General features: G+C 47.8%; 8 protein-coding genes across 8 annotated transcripts; 5 read left to right on the top strand and 3 right to left on the bottom strand.

Moving 5' to 3' along the window:
* Positions 1-418: 418 nt before the first annotated feature.
* On the top strand, positions 419-1585 carry PG986_000008 (uncharacterized protein; the record flags this gene model as incomplete). Its single annotated transcript, XM_066836230.1, has 3 exons — positions 419-569; positions 648-911; positions 966-1585. The coding sequence occupies 3 exons, from the start codon at positions 419-421 to the stop codon at positions 1583-1585; spliced, it is 1035 nt and encodes a 344-aa protein (XP_066705123.1).
* A 1108-nt stretch (positions 1586-2693) lies between these two features.
* PG986_000007 (uncharacterized protein) lies at positions 2694-3301 on the top strand (the record flags this gene model as incomplete). Its single annotated transcript, XM_066836229.1, has 2 exons — positions 2694-2904; positions 2970-3301. The coding sequence occupies 2 exons, from the start codon at positions 2694-2696 to the stop codon at positions 3299-3301; spliced, it is 543 nt and encodes a 180-aa protein (XP_066705122.1).
* Positions 3302-3396: 95 nt separating this feature from the next.
* PG986_000006 (uncharacterized protein) lies at positions 3397-5757 on the bottom strand (the record flags this gene model as incomplete). The annotated part of the gene is made up of 1 exon (XM_066836228.1): positions 3397-5757. One exon carries the CDS (start codon positions 5755-5757, stop codon positions 3397-3399), a length of 2361 nt encoding a protein of 786 aa, XP_066705121.1.
* Positions 5758-6781: 1024 nt separating this feature from the next.
* Positions 6782-8202, bottom strand: PG986_000005 (beta-lactamase; the record flags this gene model as incomplete). The annotated part of the gene is made up of 4 exons (XM_066836227.1): positions 6782-7206; positions 7269-7566; positions 7632-8093; positions 8161-8202. The coding sequence occupies 4 exons, from the start codon at positions 8200-8202 to the stop codon at positions 6782-6784; spliced, it is 1227 nt and encodes a 408-aa protein (XP_066705120.1).
* Positions 8203-8715: 513 nt separating this feature from the next.
* On the top strand, positions 8716-10888 carry PG986_000004 (uncharacterized protein; the record flags this gene model as incomplete). Its single annotated transcript, XM_066836226.1, has 4 exons — positions 8716-9525; positions 9588-10310; positions 10366-10381; positions 10440-10888. The coding sequence occupies 4 exons, from the start codon at positions 8716-8718 to the stop codon at positions 10886-10888; spliced, it is 1998 nt and encodes a 665-aa protein (XP_066705119.1).
* A 267-nt stretch (positions 10889-11155) lies between these two features.
* Positions 11156-11692, bottom strand: PG986_000003 (uncharacterized protein; the record flags this gene model as incomplete). Its single annotated transcript, XM_066836225.1, has 3 exons — positions 11156-11264; positions 11320-11615; positions 11666-11692. 3 exons carry the CDS (start codon positions 11690-11692, stop codon positions 11156-11158), a joined length of 432 nt encoding a protein of 143 aa, XP_066705118.1.
* A 1649-nt stretch (positions 11693-13341) lies between these two features.
* On the top strand, positions 13342-14847 carry PG986_000002 (uncharacterized protein; the record flags this gene model as incomplete). Its single annotated transcript, XM_066836224.1, has 5 exons — positions 13342-13577; positions 13631-13741; positions 13962-14070; positions 14327-14473; positions 14605-14847. The coding sequence occupies 5 exons, from the start codon at positions 13342-13344 to the stop codon at positions 14845-14847; spliced, it is 846 nt and encodes a 281-aa protein (XP_066705117.1).
* A 68-nt stretch (positions 14848-14915) lies between these two features.
* On the top strand, positions 14916-16315 carry PG986_000001 (uncharacterized protein; the record flags this gene model as incomplete). The annotated part of the gene is made up of 2 exons (XM_066836223.1): positions 14916-15777; positions 15825-16315. 2 exons carry the CDS (start codon positions 14916-14918, stop codon positions 16313-16315), a joined length of 1353 nt encoding a protein of 450 aa, XP_066705116.1.
* Positions 16316-25721: the final 9406 nt, after the last annotated feature.

The following is a 25721-nucleotide window of genomic DNA, read 5'->3' as shown; positions in this document are numbered from 1 at the left end:
ATCGCAGGAGCACCCTGTACATAAGGTGGTTCATCTTTCGTTCCTTTGCGCTGGCGCCGGGGCCCTGACCGCCCGCAGTCATGCAATCTCATACATACATAGGCAGATGCTTCTCCGCATCGCCCGCAGTGGTCTTGACTCCTGGCCTCCTCCATAGCTTCAAGTATGCCGTTTCGTATGAGTAGGCTCATCGCGGACCTGGACTCGTCCGATACCTCTTGACTCCATCCCCGAGTCACTGGCCCGCCTCGCAAACTTGTAGTTGCCCAAGGCTCACCCTCTTGCCAACCGAGCTCGACCTTCCTGCCGCCAACTGTGCCAGACTGACAAGGCAGCGGGATAGGAGGTCCGACCCGGCCTGCCAGACCTTCGATCTGGGTGCTTGCCAAGTAGCCGGAAATCGAAGTTCCCACGGGCCATGTCGCCCATCAAATTGGCCGTCGCGATCCCGACCCTGACCGGATCGATCCTTTCTCTGCTGGCCACCTCGGTCGCCCTCATCGCGCATGTCGTCGCGCCCCCGGGGAGGCATTTTCGCCACGCCCTGATCATCAACCTCCTGATTGCCGGTACGCACCTGCCTGATCCCGAGCCATGCTGTTGTTGATGATCATGCAATGTACTTACTGACTTCGTGCTGGTATCAGACGGCATGAACTCGATGAACAACTCGATATCGGGTGTCATCACGATGCTCAACTACCAGAAGCGGGAACCGCTGTCCCCGGGCGTGGCGTGCACCATCAACGCCTTCGTGGGCCAGTTCTCGGTCCAGGCCGTCGACTTCAACATCCTGATCATGTCCGTCATGGTCCTGTTGATGCTGCGGACACGCAAACTCTCGACGGAGCCGTCGCGTCCCACGATACTACTCATCTGCGCACTGGCCTGGGTCCCGTCTGTCATCACCAGTATGTCCACCGCCATGATTCTTCCTTATTGGCGGTAGCTAACCTTTGCCGAAGGCTCAACTGGACTGGCCCTGGACGCCTATGGCCCAGTCAGTGGCAACTGGTGCTGGATCAAGCCACAAGAGGCGTCCCTTCGTTATGCACTCACCCATAGCTGGCGCATGGCCATCTTCCTGGCCACCCTCGTCATCTATACGCACATCTACATTCATCTCAAGCGTACCTTTAATAGCTTTGTGTTGAGCACATCGAATATCACCACCCATTCCCTTGCACCGATCGTGCCCGCAGGGGGCAAGGCCAACGACAACCCGGACACCACCGAGACCAGTGATATCATCGTCAAGAGAACGTTCCACGTCGACGGCGGGGTCAGCTGGCCGGACCCCATTGCCCCGGGTGTCTTTGCCAGCGCCACCGGCGGAAGTGCCATACCCCTGCATGATCTCCAGCCGGCGAAAATGTCTCATAGTGCCGCCTCCGCCGCCCGCATGTCCCGGATGGACCACGACCGCCACGTCCACGGCGGTGCCCGCCATGCGTCCAATAGCAACCTGCGAAGGATGCTCTTACTGAACGGCTATCCAGTCCTGTACATTGTCCTCTGGATACCGGGCATCGCGACGAGACTGGTGGAGGCGGTGCGCGGATCCTCCCTGTCTGGCTGGTGGTGATGCAGGCGTCGACGCAATACGTCGGCCTGGCCAACGCGATAACTTACAGCTGGAACGAGAAGATGACGGAGAGGATCAGACGGCTGTTAAGGTGAGCCCGGGGTACCAGGGAAGCTTACCGACTTGTAATTTAATTTGTTTTTGCTGGACCAATTTCATGCGGGCGTGGCAGAGGTTCAGCATGACAATAGATGGTGGTATAATATCAACAACATGCTAGTAAACGACACAATAAAATTTATCCCTTATTTGGCGGTTAGTGCGAGGTTCGTTGATTCGAGCCGGCGGCTGTTTACTTCTGCAACGGCGTAGGCCGCAGGAAATTCCTCCAAACTATATCACGCTTCCCCTCGTCACGCTCTAGTTTCGGGAAGCATTCTCAGTTTCGTCCATGGTGCAGCATTCGGGTCTCAGTTCCAAGATGTTGGGGTGGTCGCCCACCAGGGACCTGTATGCTTTTTCGAACCAATTCGGGCGTCACTAGGTTGCCGTTGCAAGCCCCCGCGTCTAGAAGTGCGCCTGTGGGATGTACCCCGCTCTCGCACGAAGCATCGTTGCAGACATTCCTGTCACTCAAGGCCACACCACCGGGCTCACGTATATCCTGATGGGTATTGACTAACTAGTAGCAAGTGACGATGCCCCGACTCGGCATTGTTTACCTGTACGAGAAACCAGGGTTGCAAGCATTCCCTAGTCGTGCGCCGCAAGTGGTGTTGCTGTGACACATGATAGTACGAGAGCAACGTCTCTTCGTTTCTCGAAACGGATAGAAGCAGCGTGGATGGGTCGAAGGGCCAAGAGATTCCATGCGGCTGGCTCCGTCGCGAGACACCCTGTGGGTAGACGACCCCAGGCGGGTTTCTGTCGCAGTAGCACTTACTCTGACTGCCGGACCGTGTGATGTCTAATGGAACGGGGAAACCGGCTTTTGACTTGAAGAGCACCTTCGCATCTAGAAAATCCCTTCCATCCCCGCAGGGCATCCTTTCTTCTGGCATTTGGTACGCTGCCTCACCCGGGCGAATCGCCTTTGTTATTATTCGTCAAGATACAAGAACATCCATCTCGCTTCTTCGCACTCCCGGCGGCCACCAGACTCTTCAACATGTCCATTTCGCGTACGATCCGGGGACTCTTCAAGAGAATCTTTCCCCAACTCAACACCGAAAGAGCCGGCGTAACACTTGGCCATGCAGTGTTGAGCACACCCATGCCGATTCCTATTCCTGCTCTCCACGTCGGCAGGACCGCGACATTTGTCCTCAAGAAGATTCCCGTCATAAAAGAAGTCAAGATTACCGGATTACCTTACATAGGTCAGCACCGAGTTTGCGATGCGATGTTCCCATCTGGACTTCCAAGCTAACACCGCTGCTAACAGGACCGATCTTGGTGGGCGTACAGACGGCCCTGGCTGCCCGAGCAGCGCTCGACTCAGCCAAGCACACTATGGACCAATTCGCAGGGGGCCTGGTGACAGTCCACGGCCCCATGCCGCTGGATAGTGACGAGACCACAGTGACGGCGGCTGGAGAGCATTTGCTGGGCAGGGGATCGGCAGCAATCTCCGGGTTCGGTACGGGTGCCGCCTTTCTAGGGGCCCAGGCTAGAGGTCTAGGGGAGCAGATCGAGAAATCGAAAGGCGCATCCAATCAAGCTGCAACACAAAGGCGCGTAACACTTTTCGGTGGGATCTCCCAATCAGATGCGTGACCATGATGGGAGGTCGCTAGGAAGTACCTCTTACGAGATTTGTTTTTTCTCGTTGTAGGCGGTGCAGTGAGCTTACGTGGCAGAGCTCTTAACTATCATATCACTGTTCCTTGCTGAAATTGCAGCTTCCTGCTGAGGATGTCAGCCACTTCCCGTGCCATGTCCGACTGCTTCCCCAGAAACCACAGGCCCCTGATACACCGCTGTGCACATCGTATCGTCTCTGCCAACCCGTCGCCGCCCGTTTCCATCAGCGCATACTGTCGGTAATGATCCGCTTTCGCGAGAAGCATCACAGATGCCTTCGAGAATGCCTGGATCAAGATGACTGTCCATGGATCCGTGAGAATGGTCCCTTCATTGACCGAAGGGTGGAAGTCGGGGAGCTGCGGTTCCGTGGGTTGGCCATCCCCGCATGGGGTCGCAACTCTGGCTAGGTCCGACATCTCCTTGGCGCTGGTCTCTTGTATTCTCGTCACAGCGCTGCCGCTCAGTCGCCGGTCCATCCCTTCCCTGGTCCCAAGCTCTTGCTTGTCAATGGTGTTTATCAGCTCAGCTAGGAGCATGGCCGCCAGATGCCAGTGCCCCGAGATGCACACGAACCAACTCCGTATCCGCCCTGGCACACAGTCAAAGTCGCGCACCAGGTCGCGGAAAAGCTGCCCGTATGTAGCGTTCCAGTAGTTGTACAGAGAGATGGCACTGCGAACGAGGTCTTCCAGCTTTTGTCCCCGTTGGCCGCGTCGTAGTGAATTTTGGAGCCAGGCGACGTGCCGATACAACAGCACCTTGACGGGACCGGACTTGGTGACGGCTTCGGCCAGTTTATCGTATGAGCATGGCCATAGAGGCTGCTGGGCAGGGCATTCCAGGCTGTCCTGGGCAAAGAGGTCTATATTCCAGTGGGGATTGTCCAATTCATCGCCCCTGCTGTCTCGGTGCTGACAATCCTGGTCGGACACAGTCAGGGGCCGACGATGCATAGAAGAAGAGACCGTGTCAAACATGACGGCAAGCCAGTATAGCAGCCCAAGTGACGTCTGGTCGTCTTCGCTCATTGGCTGAACCGGGTTCGTCGCTCCAGCACCGTGACAAGGCCGAACAGCCCCCTTCGTGGCCAAGTCAAACTTGAACTTTAGCGTGTGCATCCTCGCGGCGGCTCGCTCCAAATACTTGGGAGGGCCGTCTTGGGAGATAACCTGCGAGATGTCATGCAGCAACGTATCCTGGTCAAACCCACCGTTGATTCGCCCAAACGTCTTGGTCCCGGCAACTCCAACCACCTGGTGATCCCGATTTGACGGCTTTTGAACCAGACCAAGGATGGCTTCGGCACAAGCAAGTCGAAATGAGTCGACACCAGTCATCGCTTGGAGCGCCTGTTCTGCCTGTGTCCAAAAGTGCCATTGAATTTCCCTATCAAACTCGCCGGTCAGTCCTCCCAAACTGTCTTCTAGCAACTCGCCATTCGACTTGGACGGTGGAGGCCAGTCTTGGCCGTGTTGCCGGCGGCTTCCCCGGGCCCACTGGGTAGCGAACGCCATGATGGCTAGGTGCAATGCTCGACTGCATGCATGGTCCTCTGACGCGCTCAGCCGCACCAACTGGGCCCTCTTGGCCGCTTCTTCCAGTTTCAAGGTGCGATGGTAGAGACGATTCGACCAGGACGATCCCCATTCTGCGAGCTCGACTCTGTGAGGCTGAAAGGACGCAGGACTTGACTGGTACGGACAGGTCAACTCCGTCAGCCAGCACGAGAGATTATGCTCCAGGACATCGTGGTATATCCGGAGCAGGTTGGTCGAGATCAGGCTCTCATTGGCATGTTTTGCAATCCAGTGGTTTGTCGAGGATGGCGAAGGCGAGTGGAGTTGTCTTCGCCAAGTGGAAGAGGATGTGCGGCGTCGCTTCAATGACCCCCGTCCACAGGGGTCCGTTCTTTCGTCCGCGATTGTGGTGGTGAAGGGATTTTGAGTAGTTGGACTGTATGTGGTGTCTGACCAGCTAGATATGGCGGTTCCCCAATGCAGTTGACCTTGTTCTTGGTCTGGGAAGCTGAAGTGGCCCAACAACGCGGAATCTGGGAACTGACTTGCACAATCGGCATTGGGACTCCCCGTCATCGAAAATGCGGTTTGCGGTTCATAACCCGAGAGACCCCAATCGTTCGATAGCAGATTCTCTTCCACTTGTTGGCCAAGCAGAAACGCGTCACAGCTTGCGGCATTACTTGCAGCGGCTTGCAACTCGTCGGCCAGCATGTCATGGCTGAGATGGGCTGGCTCAAATCGGCCCCCCGTGAAGGAATCTGTGAAACCAGAGCCGTAGTCGGGAGAAGTGGGCTGTGTGGCGATTGGGCGACTCGTCGAATCTCGCCTCTGGCGTTTAGGTGGGGATACGTGATCGAGATCAGGGCTCCCGTACGATTCTGCTTCCAAAGCTCTCCTGATCCGCATCTGGGTCCAGGCCCAGTTGGTTGTGCACTCCTTCTTGGTTCTGGCACAGTAGGAGCATGGCCGAGTCTTGGGGGCTGTAGCTGGTCAGGTGGGAGATCTAGCAGCATCGGATGCGTAGCACGAACCTGATCGGGGCGATCCCGTCAAAAACGCCATGTTGGGAGCTTCGGAGTCCTCCAATGCGAGGGCATCACAGGCCCGCTTGGACTTCCGGCATTGGTCGCATGAATGACCTTGTCGTCGCATTGCTGCTCGATGAGTAACAGAAGAGGTGCTGGAGCAGAGGGCAATACAGCTGGGTTGTGTGTACCAATATTGTGATGAGAAAAGGAATGCAAACACGGACGCTTGGGAAATGGGAATCCCAGGTGACCAGGCAGCCCCAGCTGCGAGTGTGCATGGAGTACGTACGGATCTCTCGGTCTGGCTGCCTACGAATGCCAAGGTCATCAAGAGATATATCGCATCCTCTTGCAGCGAGCAGCAGGGCGTGGATATGAGAGCTTGACATCCAGGGGTTGACAGCACAACTCCGCTTCCCCGGATTGCTCCACGTCCCCGCACCGTACGCCCCTGTCGGGGTGCCCTGATAAACCTGCCAAGCCGCAAGCGGGTTACATCGTGTCGGGGTAGTTGCAGGCCCATTTGCGTCATCTGCCACTCTGCGTGGTTTCCACCGTGCCAATGCTCTTGCCTGGCTTTATTCAACCTGCTCCTCCGAACTTGTCGCGTCTCTCACCGAGTGGCGACGACAAGACGTCGAAACAGTGTTCACGGCGCCAGGACCAAACGGGACTTGACTGTGTGGCGAGCAACCTTAATCTGATAAGCCCTTCTCGGGTAGTTTTATAAATTTTGGTGCCCCCCCCTTGTAGCGGAACTCAAATCCTTCGATGTGCCTCACTCTCTGGCCAAGTGATGGGAATGGGTAAGTTGTTTCGTTGTGCATGCGGCCATGGTCAACAGGAGGTCGTGCTCAAGATCTACCTCATGTGGGCCGAATTCATGTTACTACTGATACTACCTACTTCCCTTCCTTGAGCGCCTTGTATGTCTCGGTCTCCACCTGCGCCCAAAGCCCCAGGACCGCCGGATCGGCAAAGGGCAGGATCTGGGTACACACCATGCCGGCAACACCGTTCTCGCGGTCGCACCACCACCACGTGTTGGCGAGTCCGGCCCAGTGACCAGTCCCTGCCGAACGGCCCGTTGCCCCACCGTTGCTCTGCATGAACGTCAGACCCCAGCCCTGGGGAGGCTCCCCTTCCACCGGGTACAGGTCCGGCACGGGGTTGGTCAGCTCGGGCACTGCGGCCGGGATGCCCTGCCTGCCGAGACCGGGAAATTCGGGGACTTGGTTGCGGAACATCTCTTCAACTGTGTCTTTGCTAAGGATCTTCGCGCCGGTCCGAGGACAGGTCCCGTCATTGAGGAGCATGGCCAAGATCTCTACGGAGCGGGCTGTATTAGGTTCTGACTCGTCCCTTCGTGCATCGTCGAGGGCTACTTACTGCAGTACTCTTGCGGCTTGCCAAATATGCCAGCACCGCCGCTGTTGAAGACCTGGCTTATTTGAGTCTCGTCGTCCAGGTCGATATCCAGAACGGCCCGGAGGAGGTGGTGTCGGGTCGTCAAGGCGCCGTCCTTGCCGCGGGCGTGCATGTGCGCGAGACGGGACCGCATCTCCTTGGTCGGGACCATGGTCATTTCCCTGATCTCAAGCGGAGCGAAAAGGTGTTTCTGCAGGTAGTCGTCGAGAGAGAGGCCGGTGCACCGTTCGAGTGCTATTCCCGCCCAGTCCACGCCGGTCTGGATTGGTTGTGATTGTCAGCAAACATCGAACAGGGTGGGATTCCCATCAAGGCCAAGCTCACCCCGTATTCCCAGCCCTGGCCTGGTTGAAAGAGCAAGGGCATCTTGACGTCTTCGAACCTCGATGGAAACACATTCACGCCAGCCGCGACGCACCAATCTCGCAACCGCTCGTTGAAAAACGCATAGCCGAACCCGGCCGTGTGGTTGAGCAGCATGCGCAGAGTGATCCCGACCTTCTTATCCTCGAAGCGCCATGTCGTTTCTGGTGTCCTGCCGGGCGCGCTTGGCCTGCTCCCGCTGCCCGATCGCAGGATCTTGATGGTCTTGAACTCCGGGCAGAGCTCCTCGATCTGGTGCGCGTCATCCAGCCGCAGCTTGCCCTGCTCTACCAGTTGCATGACGGCAATGCTGGTGAGCAGCTTGGTGCAAGAGGCCATGTAGTAGATGCTGTCGAGCGACATGGCCTCCTTGGAGTCGACGCCGCGTCTGCCGGCCGCCTTTGCGAACAGCTCCTCTCCATCCTCCCCAACGACGACAACAGTCGTTCCCGGTATGCCAGAAGAGGGGGGCTTCGCAGCTGTCTTCGACGATGCTGCCAAGGCGTTCCAGGCTCGCGGCGCTGAAAGGCATGGTGATGTGTGGCGGTATATCAAACTGACAAGGAAGATGACAAAAACGGGGAAGGACTCGAGTAGAATCGCCGTGTGCCTTCGTCCGTAATGGTGCCCCACTAGCGGTGCCTCGATGTTGAACTGGGTTTCGTCGCAGCATACCCCCAGTTCCGGGGTAGCCCCGCTCTGCTCTCCTCGGATGACCTTTTGCTCAGGCTGACCAGCACATTGATTAGTGGGTGCGGGGAGGGCACATGCATGCGGCTTACTGGCCCACGAAACTTGGAGGCTGGCTACTATTGCGGGGTGCGGTTCCGCGACCGCATGGTTCGTGTCGTCACTCGCCAGCCAGTGCAGATCTCGTCGGTGTCGGAGCTAAGGAGGGATGCAGATATCCCGTCTGATAGGCCAACGCCAAGCCGACTGCGCCAATGAGGTGTATGCGATTCTGCCGTGCTGCTGCTCTCTGCCCTCGCACAATGCAAATGCAACCCACCTGCGGCTGCGGACCAGCGCCCGACTCTGAGACACAATGAATCTTCTGGTGGGCGAGAAAGAGGGGGTGAACAGACGGGAGGGTCGCCGGGGAGTCCAGCAGCGATGGGCGGCGGCAGAGAAGGGAGGGTATAAAGCTGGGCATTCTCGTCGCCTGGCTGATGATGCGACAGACGAGAACCAGCAGAGGAAGGCAGAGCGTGCTGTAGCCTTTTCGTTTGATTTCGCATCGCTTCCGTTCGCCAACTCAATACTGGTGCCCTCGACTCTTGACGCAATGGGCGAATCAATCCCCTCCCACCCGAAGAAGTTCAACACCGAGTTGACCGACTACTCTGTGTCCCATGCTGAGAGAACCGGTCCTTATGCCGAGAATCTCGAAGTTGATGCCCTGATTGTCGGTGCCGGCTTTGGTAAGTCGGTCTTGGTCAGCAGTGTGGTTGATGGATGGACTAATGCCTGCGTATCGCAGCTGGCATCTTCATGCTCAAGACCCTCCGCCAGCGGGGCTACCAGACGGTCATCTTCGAGGCCGGCAACGACACTGGCGGCACTTGGAGGTGGAACTGCTACCCGGGGGGCGGGCGTGGACTCCGAGGTCCCCGAGTACGAGTTCTCCTGGCCCGAGGTCTGGAAGACCTGGGACTGGACCTCCAACTACCCCAACTACCAAGAGCTGCGTGCATACTTTGACCACGTCGACAAAGTGATTGGTGTGAAAAAGGACTGCGCCTTCAACACCGTTGTCGTGGGCGCCAACTTTGACACCACCGCCGGGAAGTGGACCGTCCGCACCGAGGACGGCCGCGTCACCAGGGCCAAGTACCTGATCCTCGGCACCGGTTTTGTGGGTGCATCCACGTGTTGCCGACGTAAGCATGTTGTCGTGTCTGCTAACCGTCGTCGCAGGCAGCCCGGCGCTATATCCCCGACTGGCCCGGCATGGACAAGTTCAAGGGAGTCATCCACCACTCCTCTTTCTGGCCGGACCAAGAGGTCGATGTGAAGAACAAGCGCTGCGCCGTCATTGGCACCGGTGCGTCGGGCGTGCAAATCGTGCAGGCCTGGGGCCCAGCTGCCGGCGAGGTCAAGGTCTTCCAGCGGACCCCGAACCTCGCCATCCCCATGCGCCGGAGGCAGGTCGATCCCAGCGAAAGGGAGCGCCACCGGGCCCTCTACCCCGAAATGTTCAAGCTTCGCGAGACCAGCTTTGCCGGGTTCACGTACGACTGGTCCGAGAAGAATACCTTCGACGACACGCCCGAGGAGCAGGAAGCCTTCTTCGAGCAGCTCTGGAAAGAAGGCGGGTTCCGGTACTGGGTGGCCGCATACAAGGACAGCCTCTTTGTGCCTGAAGCCAACAACAAAGCGTACGACTTCTGGGCCAAGAAGACGCGGGACCGGATCGGAGACCCGAGGAAGCGGGATCTCCTCGCGCCGGAAAAGGGGCCACACTACTTTGGCATCAAGCGCCCTTGCCTCGAGTACAACTACTACGAGCAGTTCAACCGGCCCAGCGTCGACGTTGTGGACATCAAAAACAACCCCATCAAGGAGTTCACCGAGACGGGCATTACCCTGGCCGACGGCACGCACCACGAGTTTGACGTGATTGCCGTTGCCACAGGTTTCGTGAGTCCGCCCGAGCCTTACCTAGGATACCAAGCTTGACGCTGACTTTTCGCAGGATGTTGTGACTGGAGGTTTGTTCCGACTCGGCCCCAGGTTTCTTGACGTGAGCAAGATACTGACACCAAACAGTCATGACCCAGCTCGGGCTGGAGAGCATCAACAAGACCAAGCTCGAAGAGGAATGGTCCACGGGCGCCCAGACGTACCTCGGCACCAGCGTCAGCGGCTACCCCAACATGTTCCACATCTACGGCCCGCACGGCCCGACGCTCTTCAGCAACGGGCCCTCGACCGTGGAGGTGCAGGGCCGCTGGATCGCCGACATGGTGGACAAGATGCAGCGCCGGGGCATCAAGTACGTCAATCCCAAGGCCGAGGCGGCCGCGGCGTGGAAGAAGCACGTCGTGGCGCTCAACGACAGGACCCTGTTCCCGACCACCAGGTCGACGTACATGGGCGGCAACACGCCGGGCAAGCCGTACGAGCCCGTCTGCTACGTCGGCGGCATTCCCGCCTACAAGACCGAGATCCGCGAGGCGTTGGACTCGATGCAAGGTTTCGAAGTGGTGGCCAACTGACGGGCGGCGGTCGGCGGCGGACACGGCAAAACTAGTAAATGGGACAGCTTCATTCATTTTTGTCACAGTCAAAGTTATCTACAGTCACGGCAAGTGGTGCATCAAGACAGTAAATGTACCGTTGTGGTTTCATGTACGATTGGTACGCGGCTTTATATGATTATGTTTTGAGCAGACTCGGGATCGCGTTAGTCCTCCTCGCCATAGTTCCATTATGCGTATTATCAATATGTTCATGACCAGCTCTTCGGATCGCGCCCGACACGCTTACAGGTGCAGGTCGGCGGTGACTTCGGCGATCTGCTGGCAGACCATGGTCTCGGCACCACCGGCGTGGCAGTAGGTGGGGATCTCAACGTTGCCCCAGTAGCCGAAGCTAGAGCGAAGTTAGTGTGTGATGCGAGAGGAAGGGGAGCGACGTGAGAACTTACGCAATGCCAGTCTGGTGGATGATCATGAGGGAGAACTTGTCGTCCTCACCGACGGCCGAGTTGAGCTCGAAGGCGTAGTGGCGGTTGTCGTCACCGCCCTTGCAGCGGTAAGAGTTGGGCTTGAGCTTGAGGGAGTCCTCGCCCTCGGCGGCCGAGGCAGTGCAGGCGAAAGCCATGGTGCCGGCCTCGACGCTGGAGACAATGTTGAAGTCGATGGAGTCGACGGGGCCGGTAAGACCGCCGTTCAGGTGGTTCTTGCGGGCGTGGAACTTGGTGATCTGGACCGACTCCTTGGTCTCGTTGGCCGGGGAGCCGGGGCGGCAATGGCAGCGCCGAAGAGGGCAACGGCGACGGTGGCGATGGTGAACTGCATTTTGAAGGTTGGTGGTCTAAGTGAGAGACGGAGATTAAATACTGGTTGAAGTGGGTGGGATTAAAAAGAAGGACTTCGTGTATTATTAATTGACAGCTGAGGAGTGCTGAGGAACAAAAAAAGAGAGACTATGGCATCGGGCGGTGATGATGGCTCTATTATACTCGTCGTCTGGGAGAGCCGGGGGGGGCCGGGAGCCCGAACGGTTGTGTCGGCAGGCGGCATGAACTAATCCACTTGGGAAGATTGGTCCGTCCATGCTCGCAATGCTCTGGCCGCTAGGGGGTTCACCAGCAAGTGGCCAGGGGTAGTGGATACGGGCTAGAGGCCGAATGCAACCCTGCACGGCCAATGCGGATGGAGCCGCCCTTGGATACGAGAATTCCAAGCTGGGAAACGGGGCGTCTCCATGTCCTGCCCCAATTGCCGTCCTTGCTGGCTGGCGTCTGGAAAGAGAGCCTCGGCGCATATTTCCCGGCACACCACTCCGTTCTTGGTATAATCGATCGGATACATCGAGTATAGGCAAGTATGATGCCAGTGCCGTCCACCGCCCTTCAGCCAGTGTGACCATGGCAGACTAGGCCACGGTGCAAATGCTGCCCACTGTTGACAAAAGCCAGGGGGCCCTCCCTAAAAATAACTTCTCGAAGAATCCAGGGGAACATCGTCTACCGTCGTTCGAGAAGCCGCAGCGATCAAGTTGGCCCCGCGCGAATATGCCTTCTTCCCGAGCAGCGCCACAGCAGTTCGTACAGTCCGGGGGTCGATACGAGGTCGCATCGCCAAACGGGCGAATCAACACTTGGCACATGCATGGGCGGTCTCTGAATACAGGCTCAATCGTCCATGTTTGACAAATGCCACGTGATGAAGGACAAGTCACTGCCTGGCAACGAATCGACGAATGTCGTCGGTATCTGTCACATGTGCAGCAGTCGTCGCTCCCAGCCTTCGAGAGGCTGCATGCGGGTTCCATCGACGACAGTCGCTTGATGCAGCTCTGTCCAAGTTGGCTGCTGGATTTCCACTTGAGGCTCTCGTGCGAGATGGCGTGGAAAGCCGATGGCTGATCAGGCGAGGCTAATGTCCAACAACATCGAGGGACCGAGGATCGACAGCTGGCATTCCACTGCGCCCAACTGGAGACAGGGAGCGGAACTGCCTACCCGTTCCATGGTTTAGGAAGACCCGGGGAAGCTCACAGCGGGGATACAGGGCGGATGATGCCGCAGCCACCTTTTCTTGCTTCATCAGAGCTTCATGCGTGGTCTGTTGAAGGGGAGCCCGGTGCACTACCACCTGTTCAGTGCCAGTGGAAATTCTCACACGAGCCTGACCACAGCCTGAAGTTGGAAGTCGGCGACAGGCGAGTGGGTGGCTTTGTCGTGCATCAGGCCCTCGGCATTTACATCACCAGTGGCAGAGTCCTTGACTTTGGAACGGCGGCGTGATTCGAGTAGTTGACAGGGCTTATGATGATTGATACGTCGATTTTACCTGATTGATTTTATCGTCACGCGTTCTTTGTGAAGCTAAGAAAAGTATAGCGAGAGGCATTAGATGAAGTGGCTAGAGAGCTTGCAGGGCAGGGCGTAGTAGTGTGATCCTAACCATGAACCTCATGTCCTACCTAGCCCGCAGCGTACATGGACGATTCGCGGCGGGCTTGGAGACAGATGACATCCTACGAGTGTACGGTTTCCCCTCCCCTTGAGGAGCTTCGTCCACCACGGCGACCCGGGAGCCCTGGAAGTGAAGCAGTCTCACCCTCCGTTGAAGCCCATAGACCACTGGCGATTGACGGTGGTTTCGACTCCCGAGCTCCCGAGCCAGATCACGAGCCCTTGGCGCTCCCTCACCGACCCAGTATGCCTGCTGCAATGTGAGAGTGTTGGCAGGTAGACTCGTCTGTATGTCCTGCTTCCACGGTTCTAGCGGCGCACCCAGTGCTTGCGGCAGTCTCAGCGAGCGGGCTGAAGTCGTCGACGCAGGTACGGCAAGGTCACATCTTGGTAGAGGCACAACGGATATTAGCCGAGACAAGGCGTCAGGTCAATTTTCAGAACCGCTGCGTCAATATGTATATCAAGAGTGAACGCTGGTGCAGTCTGCCCAGGTTCGATGAGTAGTGCTGCACGCAGCAGACGCAGTGTTCTGACTGAGATCTTTCTCGGACTGTTTCACCAACCCGGCCTCAGCAACAGCCACTCCCAATCACTGCCCTAGTCGTTGGGTGGAATTGTGCATGTCTGACAAATCGCCCCAGCCACGAGAACTTTTGGCGACAGAGCCTGAGGGAGGTCTGTTTTCCCAACGAAGCACAGTCGGGCGACCATTCCGTCGCGGCTTTGGTGGGTGCTGTCCCAGTTCCGCGGGTGGGTTAGTGGCATCGCCCCGATTTAGCAGGCGGTGCACCAGTTCCGCGGGTGGCTTTAGCGGGTGCTTTAGCGGGTGCTTTAGTGGGTGGGTGCTGTGGCTTTTCGTACAGGAGATCTCTGCGACGACCACTTCAGCTCCTGGCTCCAGTGGTATCGCGACATGACAATGGCAGACGCATCAAACACGGCAGCTCGAGAGGATTGGATTTCTTACAGCTCTCGTTACTGTCCCTTTGCCTAGACCATATCGCAGCGCGATTGCATGTCCGGCGTAGATGATGAGCCCAGCTCCCACGGAAAAATGGCGGCAGCTCTCGAAAACTGGCCAGCTGAGTCATCCGCCTCTGCCTGCGCACGCACCAGCCCCCCGAATTCTTCAGCCGCGTCTCTCGTCAATCATGTTCTCTCCGTTTTCTCCACCATCACCATATCGCCTCAACGCCTCGCATTTCAATCGCCCCCATCCATCATCATCGCTCCAACCGACTAGCACTCGCACCCTCGATCATCGATTGACCGACTCCTACTCAGCGAGCGCGCGCGCGGACCAGCAAGCACCTCGCTGAAAGGATCGGGATCTTGGGCAAGGCGCCTGACCAGGCTGCCGGTCGCGAGCCTGGGTCGTGTTCATCTGATTTGTCCCGACTTCTCCCGCCTGCCAACAAGCCGACCAGCACTCGCACCCTCGATCGCTGTCAACACTGGCTCCTACTCGTCGAGCGTGCGGACCAGCGCCCTCGTCGAAAGGACCAGGATCTTGGGCAAGGAGCCTGACCCGGCCTCCGGTCGCGAGCCTGTGTCGGTCTTGTTGGATTGGGAGCTGCGTTTCTAGGTGAGTCATTATGCCGTCCACTAACGATGGCAGTGTCGTAGGGTCTATTGCGTCTTTCTGCGAAGAGGCGACAAGTGTCGTCGTCGCATTTAAGGATGACCGCCATGACCGTGACGACCGTGATTCCGATTGCGACGTCGAACCCGCCGATGATGACCGACACAAACTGCGGATGAGCTTCAAGGCATCCTACAGCTTCCCCGTCGTGACGTTTCGCTTCCACGTCAACGTCTTCGGCCACGATGACAGCGGCAAGAAGGAGAGGACGACGCTCTACTTCGATGTCCCTCCGCACCACATCTCGTCCCTCGAACAGACCCGTCACGTCGACACCGCCGAGCTCGATCAAGATGACCTTCGATACTTCCCGGGTGGACTGACGCGTGTTCGGTTCCTTCTCAAACGTCCCGGCAACCTCGTCCAGCCCGTCCGCGAGCTTACCCTCAAGTCCGCCTCCCAACAAACTTTTGCGTCCATGGCCTCGCTGGCCGCCGCGCTCGACTTTGACCTGTTCATGCCGCACACCACCTTGTCCAAGGAACAGTTTCGGTGTCTCGAGCATGCCGTCACCTCGCCGATTTGTCGCCACCATCTGCAAGAGCAGCAGAAAGAACGCGACTGGTGGCTGGGCGCCTTGTACGGCGGTGTCGGTGGCCGGCTGTTCAATCCAGACGACAGCACCGATTCCGAGTGCGAGTCGACTATTGCCACGGCCACTCCGCCAGCATACAGGAGGTCGGTCGAAGACGCTGCAGACGGTGATATTGCAGATGCTGCCGGCGAATCCGATGACGACGGAGACTTGGACGCGGACAGCCCACCTCCTTACGATCAACTCGATTCGGAGGCCGGGGATCCGGCTGACACGAAAGGTGCGTGTGCTCGTGCTTCGGATCAACTACTTTGCTGACATTCACAGGCAAGCAACGAGGGAAGCGACTTCGTGACAGCCCAGACCCAGACGTCCGGCTTTATCGTCGGCGCGTGTTTAGTCCACCTGTCGCCGGAGCGTCGTGCTTGGAGAAGCTCGAGTCCAACCCCGTGGCCCTCGTCCTTTCGAAGCTCGAGCAAGTGCTCAAGAAGGCCCAGGACACCGAGGAAGAGAACAGGTCCCTTAGGGCCGAACTGTCCGCCATGCGCCAAAGGCAAGACCAGCTCGAGGACATGGTCCGTCGGCAGCAGAGGCAGGACCAGCTGGACAAGCGCACCCAGACCCTCGAGGTCGACGCCGCCGATCTCGACACGCGCGTCAACGCCCTCGAGGAGCGCCAGGCCGAGCTCGAGGACCGCCAGGGTAAGACGGAAGACAAGTGCGACGCCATCGAAGTAGAGATTGCCGATCACGTCCATAGCGCGCTGCGGGAGAGGCTTATAGGGGGCCTTAGAGACAATGTAATGTTTAAATCGTGATTTTTTTTCCCGTAATAGCTTTTAGTGCTTAGCCGTAATTATATCGAATTAATATAACCTCGATAGTAACTGCTATATTTTATTTAAGCTCCCTTATTATATTTACCTTTAAGGTGAATCGAAATAGTATTTCTAAGTGTTTTATTTTTAATAGTTTTTTTATTAATATAAGTTATAATAATATTTATATTAATTAATAATTTTAAGCTAATTATAAAATCGAAGATATTTATTATAAATTATATATAAACTATTCGTGCGTTTTTAACTCGTATAAGTTAATTTACTTAAAACCGGCTTATTTTATTAAATAAACTCGAATTTAAATAGTAATAATAAGTAAAAGGTAATAAAAATAAAATTAACGCTTATCTTATAATATTTTTAAAGGCTTAAATTATTATAACGTGGTTTATTACTACGCGACGTATATTACTTAGCGACGCACCTTTTTTATTTCTTACCCCTTTTATATAAATTAATTTAATTATAATATTTAAAATTAATTAAAACTATTTATTATTTAATTCTTCGCTTAATTTTATATCTTTTTTTATATATTCGCGTATTATAACCTATTTCGCCGTAAATATTATAGCGCCTTTTACCGGTCGCTCTTCGTTTCGACGAACCCTTATTTTTACTTTTATCGGACGTTAAACGCTTTTTTTTTACTTTCTCGTTTTATAACTATTAAAATTCCTTAATAATAAAGGTTTTTTTAATTAAATTCGTGATTTTTTAGCTCTCCGGCGCTTAAAAAGTAATAAATTAACCTCTTTTAATATATATATTTTATTACGTATAAGGGTTATTTATAAGCTATTTTAATTATATTTTTCGCTATTTAACTTACCGTATTTAAAATCGGCGTCGGAAAGCTTTTTTAATAAATAAACACCCTCTTTTTAATATAAATAGAGTGCTTAGTTATTTATTAAAGTTTAAATAGCGTTTAAAGGTCGTAGGTATTAGCCGTCCCTAAATAAGATAAGTTAAGTATAAGCGTTTAAAGACGTATATTTAGCTTATTAATTACCTCGTTAAAATTATAAAGTATTAAATTAAATATATTAAATTTAAATTTAATATTAATTTCCGTAAAAATAATAAAATATACGGCTTTAAAAGTAATAAAAAACTTAAGCTTAATAATATAATTTATAAAAGCCTTAATAAATAACTCGATTTTTTTCGAATAAACACGCTTTAAAAGTAAATAAAGTATTATATCGAAAAGTTAAAATAAATATAATAAATAAAGAGGTATATTAATAATAATAATATTATTATCCTAGTAATATATATTATAATTATAGTAATTCGAGAGGTAAGGTTATAGGTTATTATTTTATTATAGAAAACCGAAAAAGATAAGGAAAGAAGGAAAAGGTTTAGCCTTATCGGAACGATTTCCTTATTTAAATAAGTGGAGAAAAATCAAGTAACGCTCGGGCTATTTGTCGCACGCCCTTATCTTACTCTAATTAATAAGGCTATTAAAGGCTTGTTTTAAAATACGCCGTAGCATTAACCCCCCCCCTTTAAAATAGCTCGTCCCGAGATATATTAAATAAGAAATTAATACTATAATTATTTAAATTTATTCCCTTATTTAAATTATTATCTCTTTCGACCCTTTCGTTATACCGTTCTCTTCTCGGGGGCGGCCGGTTTATTATTATTCTTATATAGCTCGTTAAACGTATCGTTCTCGGCCGCTTATAGCTAGTATTATAAACGTATCGGGGGATTAAAGGCCTCGGGATTTTACTCGTAATAAATCTATAATTATTTAGCCGTATTTTTAAAATTCTCTATAGGATACTAAGTTAAATCGGGATTTTATCCTCTCTATTTAACCTAATATTATAATTTTTAATAATAAGTCCTTAAGTTAATAATACGGTATACCTCTTATTCTTTTTTTTCACTTAATTCGATTACCTTATTATTAGGGTTTTATACCGCTTATTTAATTAAAGGATTATTCGGGTACTTTTTAAATCGCTTTATATAAAAAACCTTAGAATTTATCCATTCTTTTAAAACTTTTAGTAAATACGAGTAACCGATTTTTCATTCGATTTTATAGTGTTATCGGGTTAAAGGATAATTAAGCTTATCGGTAAGCTTTATAGAAAATTAAGTTTTCTTAATAATAAATACCCGATCTTCGACATCGAAATTTAGTTACCGTCGATATTTTTTTTTAATTATATATTTTTTATTAAGCTTTAACTATATTTCCTTTAGCTGTTTTATAGTAATTAACGATTTACTCTATTTAATTTTATATAATTATTCGATTAAACTTCTCGCGTTCTTTTAAATTTATTATATCTTTAGTTTTAACCTTTTAATCTTAAGTAAATCTTATAGGGAACCCTATTTTCGATCTCGTAAGGGGAATACCTTATTAAATTTTAAGGTAACGTAGCTTAGGCGGTATTTATAACCGGTAGACTTTTATTTTAATCGTTTTAAAAATAATTAATAAATATTTATAGCCTTTATTTAAGGTATTAAATCGCTATTTAGGTTTATTCCGCTGTTTAAAAGTAACCTATTAAGGATAAATTTTACTTAATTCCTAAGATTTTTAATACCTTATTTATAAAAGCGAAGGTAAATTACGGTCCTTAATTTAAAATTATTATTAAAGGGTAATTATACGTTTAATATAGTTTTTCGTAATATAATCGGGTTATTTCGGTTACGGTAATAGTTATTTGGTAAGCGATACTTTATATTTACTTTTTTAATTTATCGATTATTAATATAATATTATTATTCCCTTTTTTATTTTTAAATATTATTTTAAAATCTACCGCGATAGCGTCTTAGGGTTATAGTGGAATTAGTAATAGGTATAAAAGGTTTAGTATTTTATCGCGGAGAACTTTATTTAGCTTATATTTTATATAATTAGTTACGAATATATCGTAATCCTTACTTAATCTTAGCTATTAATATTTTATTTATACTAGCCGCCTAGTTTTATTCCTTCTTAAGTATACTATAAAGGTTCGAGAGTAAACCTTATTAATTACACGGGTCCGAAGGTCGCCTTCGTTAAGTATAATAAAACAGCCTTAAAATAGGATAAACCGTTCGTTAATAATTTATTTTTATATTTTATCTTTTTAAACTCTTTATTTATATATTTCTAATCCCGGATATATAGTATTTTCGTATAAAAGGGTATTAATAAGTTTATATTTAAAACGTTTAAGTAGCTCTTCGATTAAATATAATTTAAAGCTCGCTTCCTTTTTAATCGGGTAACGCGCTTCCTTTAAAGCTTAAATAACGTTTAAAAAAACTAATTTAAACAGGGCTATAATTCGTTAAGCGTCTTTTCTATCCTTTTAAGTTTTAAGATTACCCGCTTTTCTAAAAAATGTATTAACGAGGACGTTTTCTCCCCCTAGCTTATAAGTAATTATAAAATTATACTATAATAACGTATCGGCCTAAATTACTTATTTTACGTTAAATAATCGTTTAATATTAAAATATTAAAGTACTTCGTAATTAATAATTATAAAAAATGATTAAGATCGTTATAATCCTATTAATTCCGCTCTTTAATATTTAAACGCTTTTACTATTACTAGCATTTCTTTATCTTAAATAGGGTAATTATACTCGGCTCTTTATATTATTTTAAATAAAAGTATACGGGATATTATTTATCGTTAGGTCCCTCCCTTTAAAGTAGGACACTAATTAAAATATTATCTAATATATCGATCTCGACTCGGGTTTTTTATTATAAAAGAAATATGTTAACACGGGCGCCTCTAGGAGTAATTTCTTTAACCTCTCGAATACCTCTTAATATTCGTCGGTCTACGTAAAAATAAAACCTTTCTTAATTAAGTTTATTAAAAGTTTAGCGATACGGCTATATTTATATACGAAGCGTCGGTAATAATTATAAAATTTAAAAAAGGATTAAACAATTTTAATATTAATAAGGGCGTCCTAATCCTTAACGGCCTTAATTTTTTCGGGATCGACTTCTACGCCGTTTATATCCACTATAAAGCCGAGGTATTTAATCCTAGTACCGTAAAATTCGCATTTCTTTACATTAGCTTAAAAACTTATTTCCCTCAGCTTTTATAATACTTTCTTAATATATTCCATATGCTCTTCCTCGTTTTCCGAGTAAATTAAAATATCGTTAAAGTAAGCGCTATAGAATAAATTTAAGTACTTTATTAAAATCTCGTTAATAAACCATTAAAACGTTACGGGGCTATTAATAAGTTTAAAAGGGAGAACTTAATATTTAAAGGATTTATACTTAATTCGAAATATCGTTAAATTTTAATCTTAAAGTCTTATACGAATCCTATAAAATATTTAGCGGATATCGATCTTAATATATATCTTAACTTTAATTATTCTATTAAAGGTCTCGTTAATTAACGGCAGCGAATACCGGTCCTTTTTAATAAATATATTTAATTTATAATAATTAACGTAAAAACGAAGTCCTTTATTAGCTTTCTATATAAATAAAATAGGCGCTATTTACGAAATAATATTACTAATAATAAAACCCTTTTTTAAGGCGGCGGTAACGTATTTTTTATAGACTTTAAATTCTTCGAGGGATATTTTATAAAATAGGCTAAATTTTAAGTCCTCGGGGCTTTTTTCTTCTTTTAAATTTATTCGATAATCGCTTACGCCTCCTCGGTATAACGCGATAACGTCGAATTAAGTTTTATTAAAAATATCGTAATACCTATAATAATTAAAGGGTATAGCCTTTTTAATTTTTTATTTTAAGGTTTCTTTATTATTTAATAAGAAATCGCTTTTAAAGTTAATAACTCGGTTAATATTATTTAAGTATACGATTTTTATAACGTCGGAACCGATATCGCTAAAAAATTTACCCACCTTTAAAGTTTATACCTCGATAAGCTTTAATTTATACTATCCTACGCTATCTCGTTTTAACCCGTAAAGGGGGTCTTTTAAGGGATAACCACTCCTAGGTAAAAGTTCTTCAGTTAAGCGCGGGGGTAGTAATTTATTAAATTAACGGTTTATTTTAAAGATCTCGGGATCTTTAAACTGATCTCTCGGAGGCGGCTTTAATATAACGTAACGGGGTAATATTAATCCCTTTATTATTTAACCTTAGCTATCTATTTTTTATTCCTTAGTAAGCTATTTAATACGCTATCGAACTGCTTTTATAATAGTTTAAGGAATTACCTCCGGTTCCCTAAATTAATTTAAGGACGGGCTATCGCTCGGGGCTTCCGGTTTATTTATTATAATAAATTATCGGTAATTAGGTTAGGGCTTTAAAGAAAAAACTCTATCCCGCCTTCGTTTATTTTCGATAAATATCTTTTTTTTACTTTTAAGTAATGTTTTAATTATACTTAGGTTTTTTTAAAAGCTATCCTGCCTCCGTAATATCGATATCTTAAGTCTAAGCTTTCTATTAGCCTTTTAAAAAGACTAGCCGCTTCCTTTAATAATCTTCTATAACGTCGTATTTTTTAAACTATTTTCGTCCGATAATAAAGTCGTGCTTTATATTAATTATAAGGAAAGGTATAAGAGGTATTTTATATTTTTATATCTTAAAGTTTAAGAGGAGGGCGATATTAATTAATTAAAGGTATTTATTATTATATTCTTTAATAATTTTAAATTAAAACTTAATTAATTATCGAGAGTTTAATCGCTTTATTACTTTACGGGTTAATTTTACGCTTATAAATAACTTTTCGTTAACTCTTATATTCGCGAGTATATTAATAGTGGTAATAAATAATCCATTGCTTACTATAGTATAAGTAAAGGTAAAAGGGTCCCCTTTAAAATAGGTTTATGAAAAACTAAAAGGAATATCTTATATATTTAGCTCGGATAATATTTTTAAAAGGGAGTTAAAATTCTTTAAGGTATTTAGTTTTCCGAGTTATCGAAGTTTTTTTTTAAACGGGTAGAATTAAACGAAACGATTAATTTAGGATTAATAAGATTATATTTTATTAAAGTTATTAATTCGTTAACTCGCTTAATACGCTATTAATCGAAGGTTTTTTTATTAAGATAATTTTAAGAAAGATATCCGGTTTTTTTATAATTAAAGTATATTCTTTTAATTAAAAGCATTTTTATTTTAACGGCAGGGATACGACAGGAAATATTAATCTATTTAAACGATCTAGTAACGGAGCTACCGACGGAATTAATCTTAAAGGTAATACTCCGTCTAATATTCTTCCTAGTGATTCTAATATTATCCTTCTCTTTTACGCCGTTATATTAAACGTAATTATAATTTTATTAATAATCGTATTAAAGGATAATAAAGTAGAATTTATTAAACGAGATATCGTTATTATAATAATCGATAACTACCTTTTTATTTAATCGAGCGAGTAATTTATTATTAAACTCCCGTTTATAGTCGTTTTTTTAACGTAGGCGTATTCGGTTAGTTTAACGAATTTAAATTAAAAGGTTTAAAAATTATTATTAAGCTTTAAACAGGAGCTAGAAGTCATTATTAAAAGAAAGGGAAAAGATCGATAACTCGGTCGAACTATCGAATAATCGAAAACAAACTTTATTATTTAAATCTACGAGGTCGAATTAACTTAGCCGAACCTTTATCGAGGGGACGCAGCCAAGGCGTTACGGTATAAATGATTCGATGGATAATTCGATGGTTATTAACACCGGTCGCGCCGGACTCGCGTAGAGCTAGTATTACCCGCGAAGCAACGTCGCGGCGTATAATTAAGGACTTTAAACGCTTTAAACGTGTTCTAGTAGCGAAAATGGTTCGAGAAGAGGTATCGAAAAAGAATTAAAGTATTTAAAGAAACTGATCGTTAATTTAATAGCCCTTAATAGTAAGCGTGAAGAGATTTTTTAAGTAATTAGGGAATTTCGTACCGAAGCGATCGAATTACGATCGCACTTCAACGACGATAATAACGCGTTAATAACCCGCGGGGAATTGCGAAAAATAGTCGGAGAAACTATCGCTTAAACTACGTAGGATTTTAAAACTATATAAATTAAGTTTTAAGCTTAAATTATATTTGCGCCGCGTGGTAGCGATCCTATTACTTGGTAACCGAAAATTATTATTTTAGTCCGCCGAAACCGCGAAGTGGTAATTAAAAGCGTAGATTAATTTAACGATATTTAAAAAAGGAAGCCAGTAAATATTGTGTAGAGCGTTAATACGGTAATCGGGCATAGCGAGGCTATTATAGCGAGGAAACTATTTAGCGGCGATATTGTTTTTATTTTTAAAGACGAAGCGAAAAAATATATAGAAAATAATGAATAGGTTTTAAACGCTTTCGGGACTAACGCGTAGCTTATTTATAAAGAACTCGCAGTTATCGCGAAAAGGGTTTTAACGAAAAAGCTACGGGATACCTACGACGAAGCCGCGTTACTACGTAGCTTATTCGTAGATAAATATAACCCGAAAGAAATCTTAAAATATAAGCGTAGTTTACCGAAGAATCCCGAAGCATGTTACGCTTCCCTTATTTTGTATGCGAGCTCCGTTTAAGCTACGAAGGATTTGTGCGACAACGGCTTAATATGGGATTCCGAGATTTTCGACTGCGAACCGTATAACGTTAGCTTTCGTATCTAATAGTATTACCGCTGTTACGGCTACGGCTACGTAGTTAAGTATTATCGGAAATAGTAGCGATGTGGCTACTATTTTATAGCAGTACACCTTAAGGGAGATTAAGAGTGCTTTTAGAGAGGACCACGAGGCAGGAAACGTTGTATTAATTACGGCAAGGAATACACGGCGTGGGATCGCGGCTGCCCCGTAGCGATCCAGTAAAAAGAACGCGTAAGAGAAGCTTATGCTTACCGGCCTCGCTAATTCGAAGTCTGTAGCACCGGCGACAGCTCGGTAGGAATAGGGCGTTTATTACTACCGACGACGCTCCCTATTAGCAATAAAGAAGGGTATATAATAGTTTTACGGAAGAGAGGCCGCCCGCGATTCGATTCGATAACGAATAGCTAAGGTAAAGAAATACGCTCGCAAAGCCGGCGTGGTACCGTCGCTTCCCTATTAGCGTAGAACATTATTATAATCTTATAATTATAAGCTTACGAATAATATATTGAAACGTCGCAGTATTAAAAGTAATAACGGTATTTACTTTAATTAATTAAAAAGAGTACGATATATTAGCATTATAAGAAATATAGACGAACCCTCGTACGTAGACCGCGTACTGCCTAAAGATAGCTAAGTATCGAGTAATTTATAATAAGGGCCGAGCGGCTATTTATATATATAAACGCCTCGATATCGCTAAGCTAGAGATTAAAGTAGGCCCCGATTAGGCTGCCATTACGATACCGAGGGGAAAAAGTGGCCGCTTTATTATATAGTTTATATATTCGTTAATTTAAAAAACTTTTCGATAGCGGAGCCCCTTAAGCGACCTCGATGCGACCTCGTACTCCGGGCGACACTTGCTCGTCGGAGACTTTAATATATACTATCCGCTTTAAAACGTGCATGGCAGGAAATCGTACAGAACAAACAACCTTCTTGCCTTTACGGACTAATAGAACCTAGAGCTAGCCACGCTATATAGAAAAATTACGAGACGACGCTACGGATAAAGAGATTCCACGTTAAACCTGGCTTAGGTAACACGAGGAATAATAATTTTATATAAAAGAGACCCTAGCTTAAAAGGTTTTAACTATAGGGCACAGGTCGTTCGCGTCGAACTAGAAGCTAACTCGTTACGAGGTAGTAAAACGAAAGTAGAGGGATGAAACTGAACGATGTTAAATAAGGGGCTAGCACGGGCGGAAGCCGGAGCACGTTTAACTAATATCGCCGAGCTAATAAGCCTGGAAGAGCTGGATTAAGTTGTCGATAATTTTATAGGCGATCTACGAAAGATTATCGATATAGCAGCCTTAAAAAAGACCCCTTATACTAATAAAAATACGCCCTAATGGTTACCGAAAGTTTAAAAAACGTAGACTATAACGAAATAACGATACCGAGCCTATTTCGCGGTACCCTCGCAATATACTTAAAACTAATACACCGAGTCGAAGATAGACCTAGAGAAAATCGTTTAAATGGCGAAAACGAAAAGCTGGCGCTACGTAGTCGCCGTTGCCTTTCACGATTTTAAAACATTTTGGTCGCTCGAACAATAGGCTCGACTACGGAGCTGGATATTACTATAGATAGCGGGAATCCTAGAATTACGACGTAGCGAAAAAGCTGTTAACGAGGCGCGAAGTTACGACGAGAAAGCTACGCTTTTTTTAAAAGGTTTTTCCTTAACCCAAAAGCCGACCTTACGGACTTAAATACCGTACCGAACCACGCCTCTAACTT

Source organism: Apiospora aurea, assembly GCF_038362705.1.
Source record: "Apiospora aurea strain CBS 24483 chromosome Unknown utg000001l_segment0_segment0, whole genome shotgun sequence".
Lineage (NCBI taxonomy): Eukaryota > Fungi > Ascomycota > Sordariomycetes > Amphisphaeriales > Apiosporaceae > Apiospora > Apiospora aurea.
The sequence above is the reverse complement of the archived record's forward strand: the minus strand, read 5'-3'. Positions and strand labels throughout refer to the sequence as shown.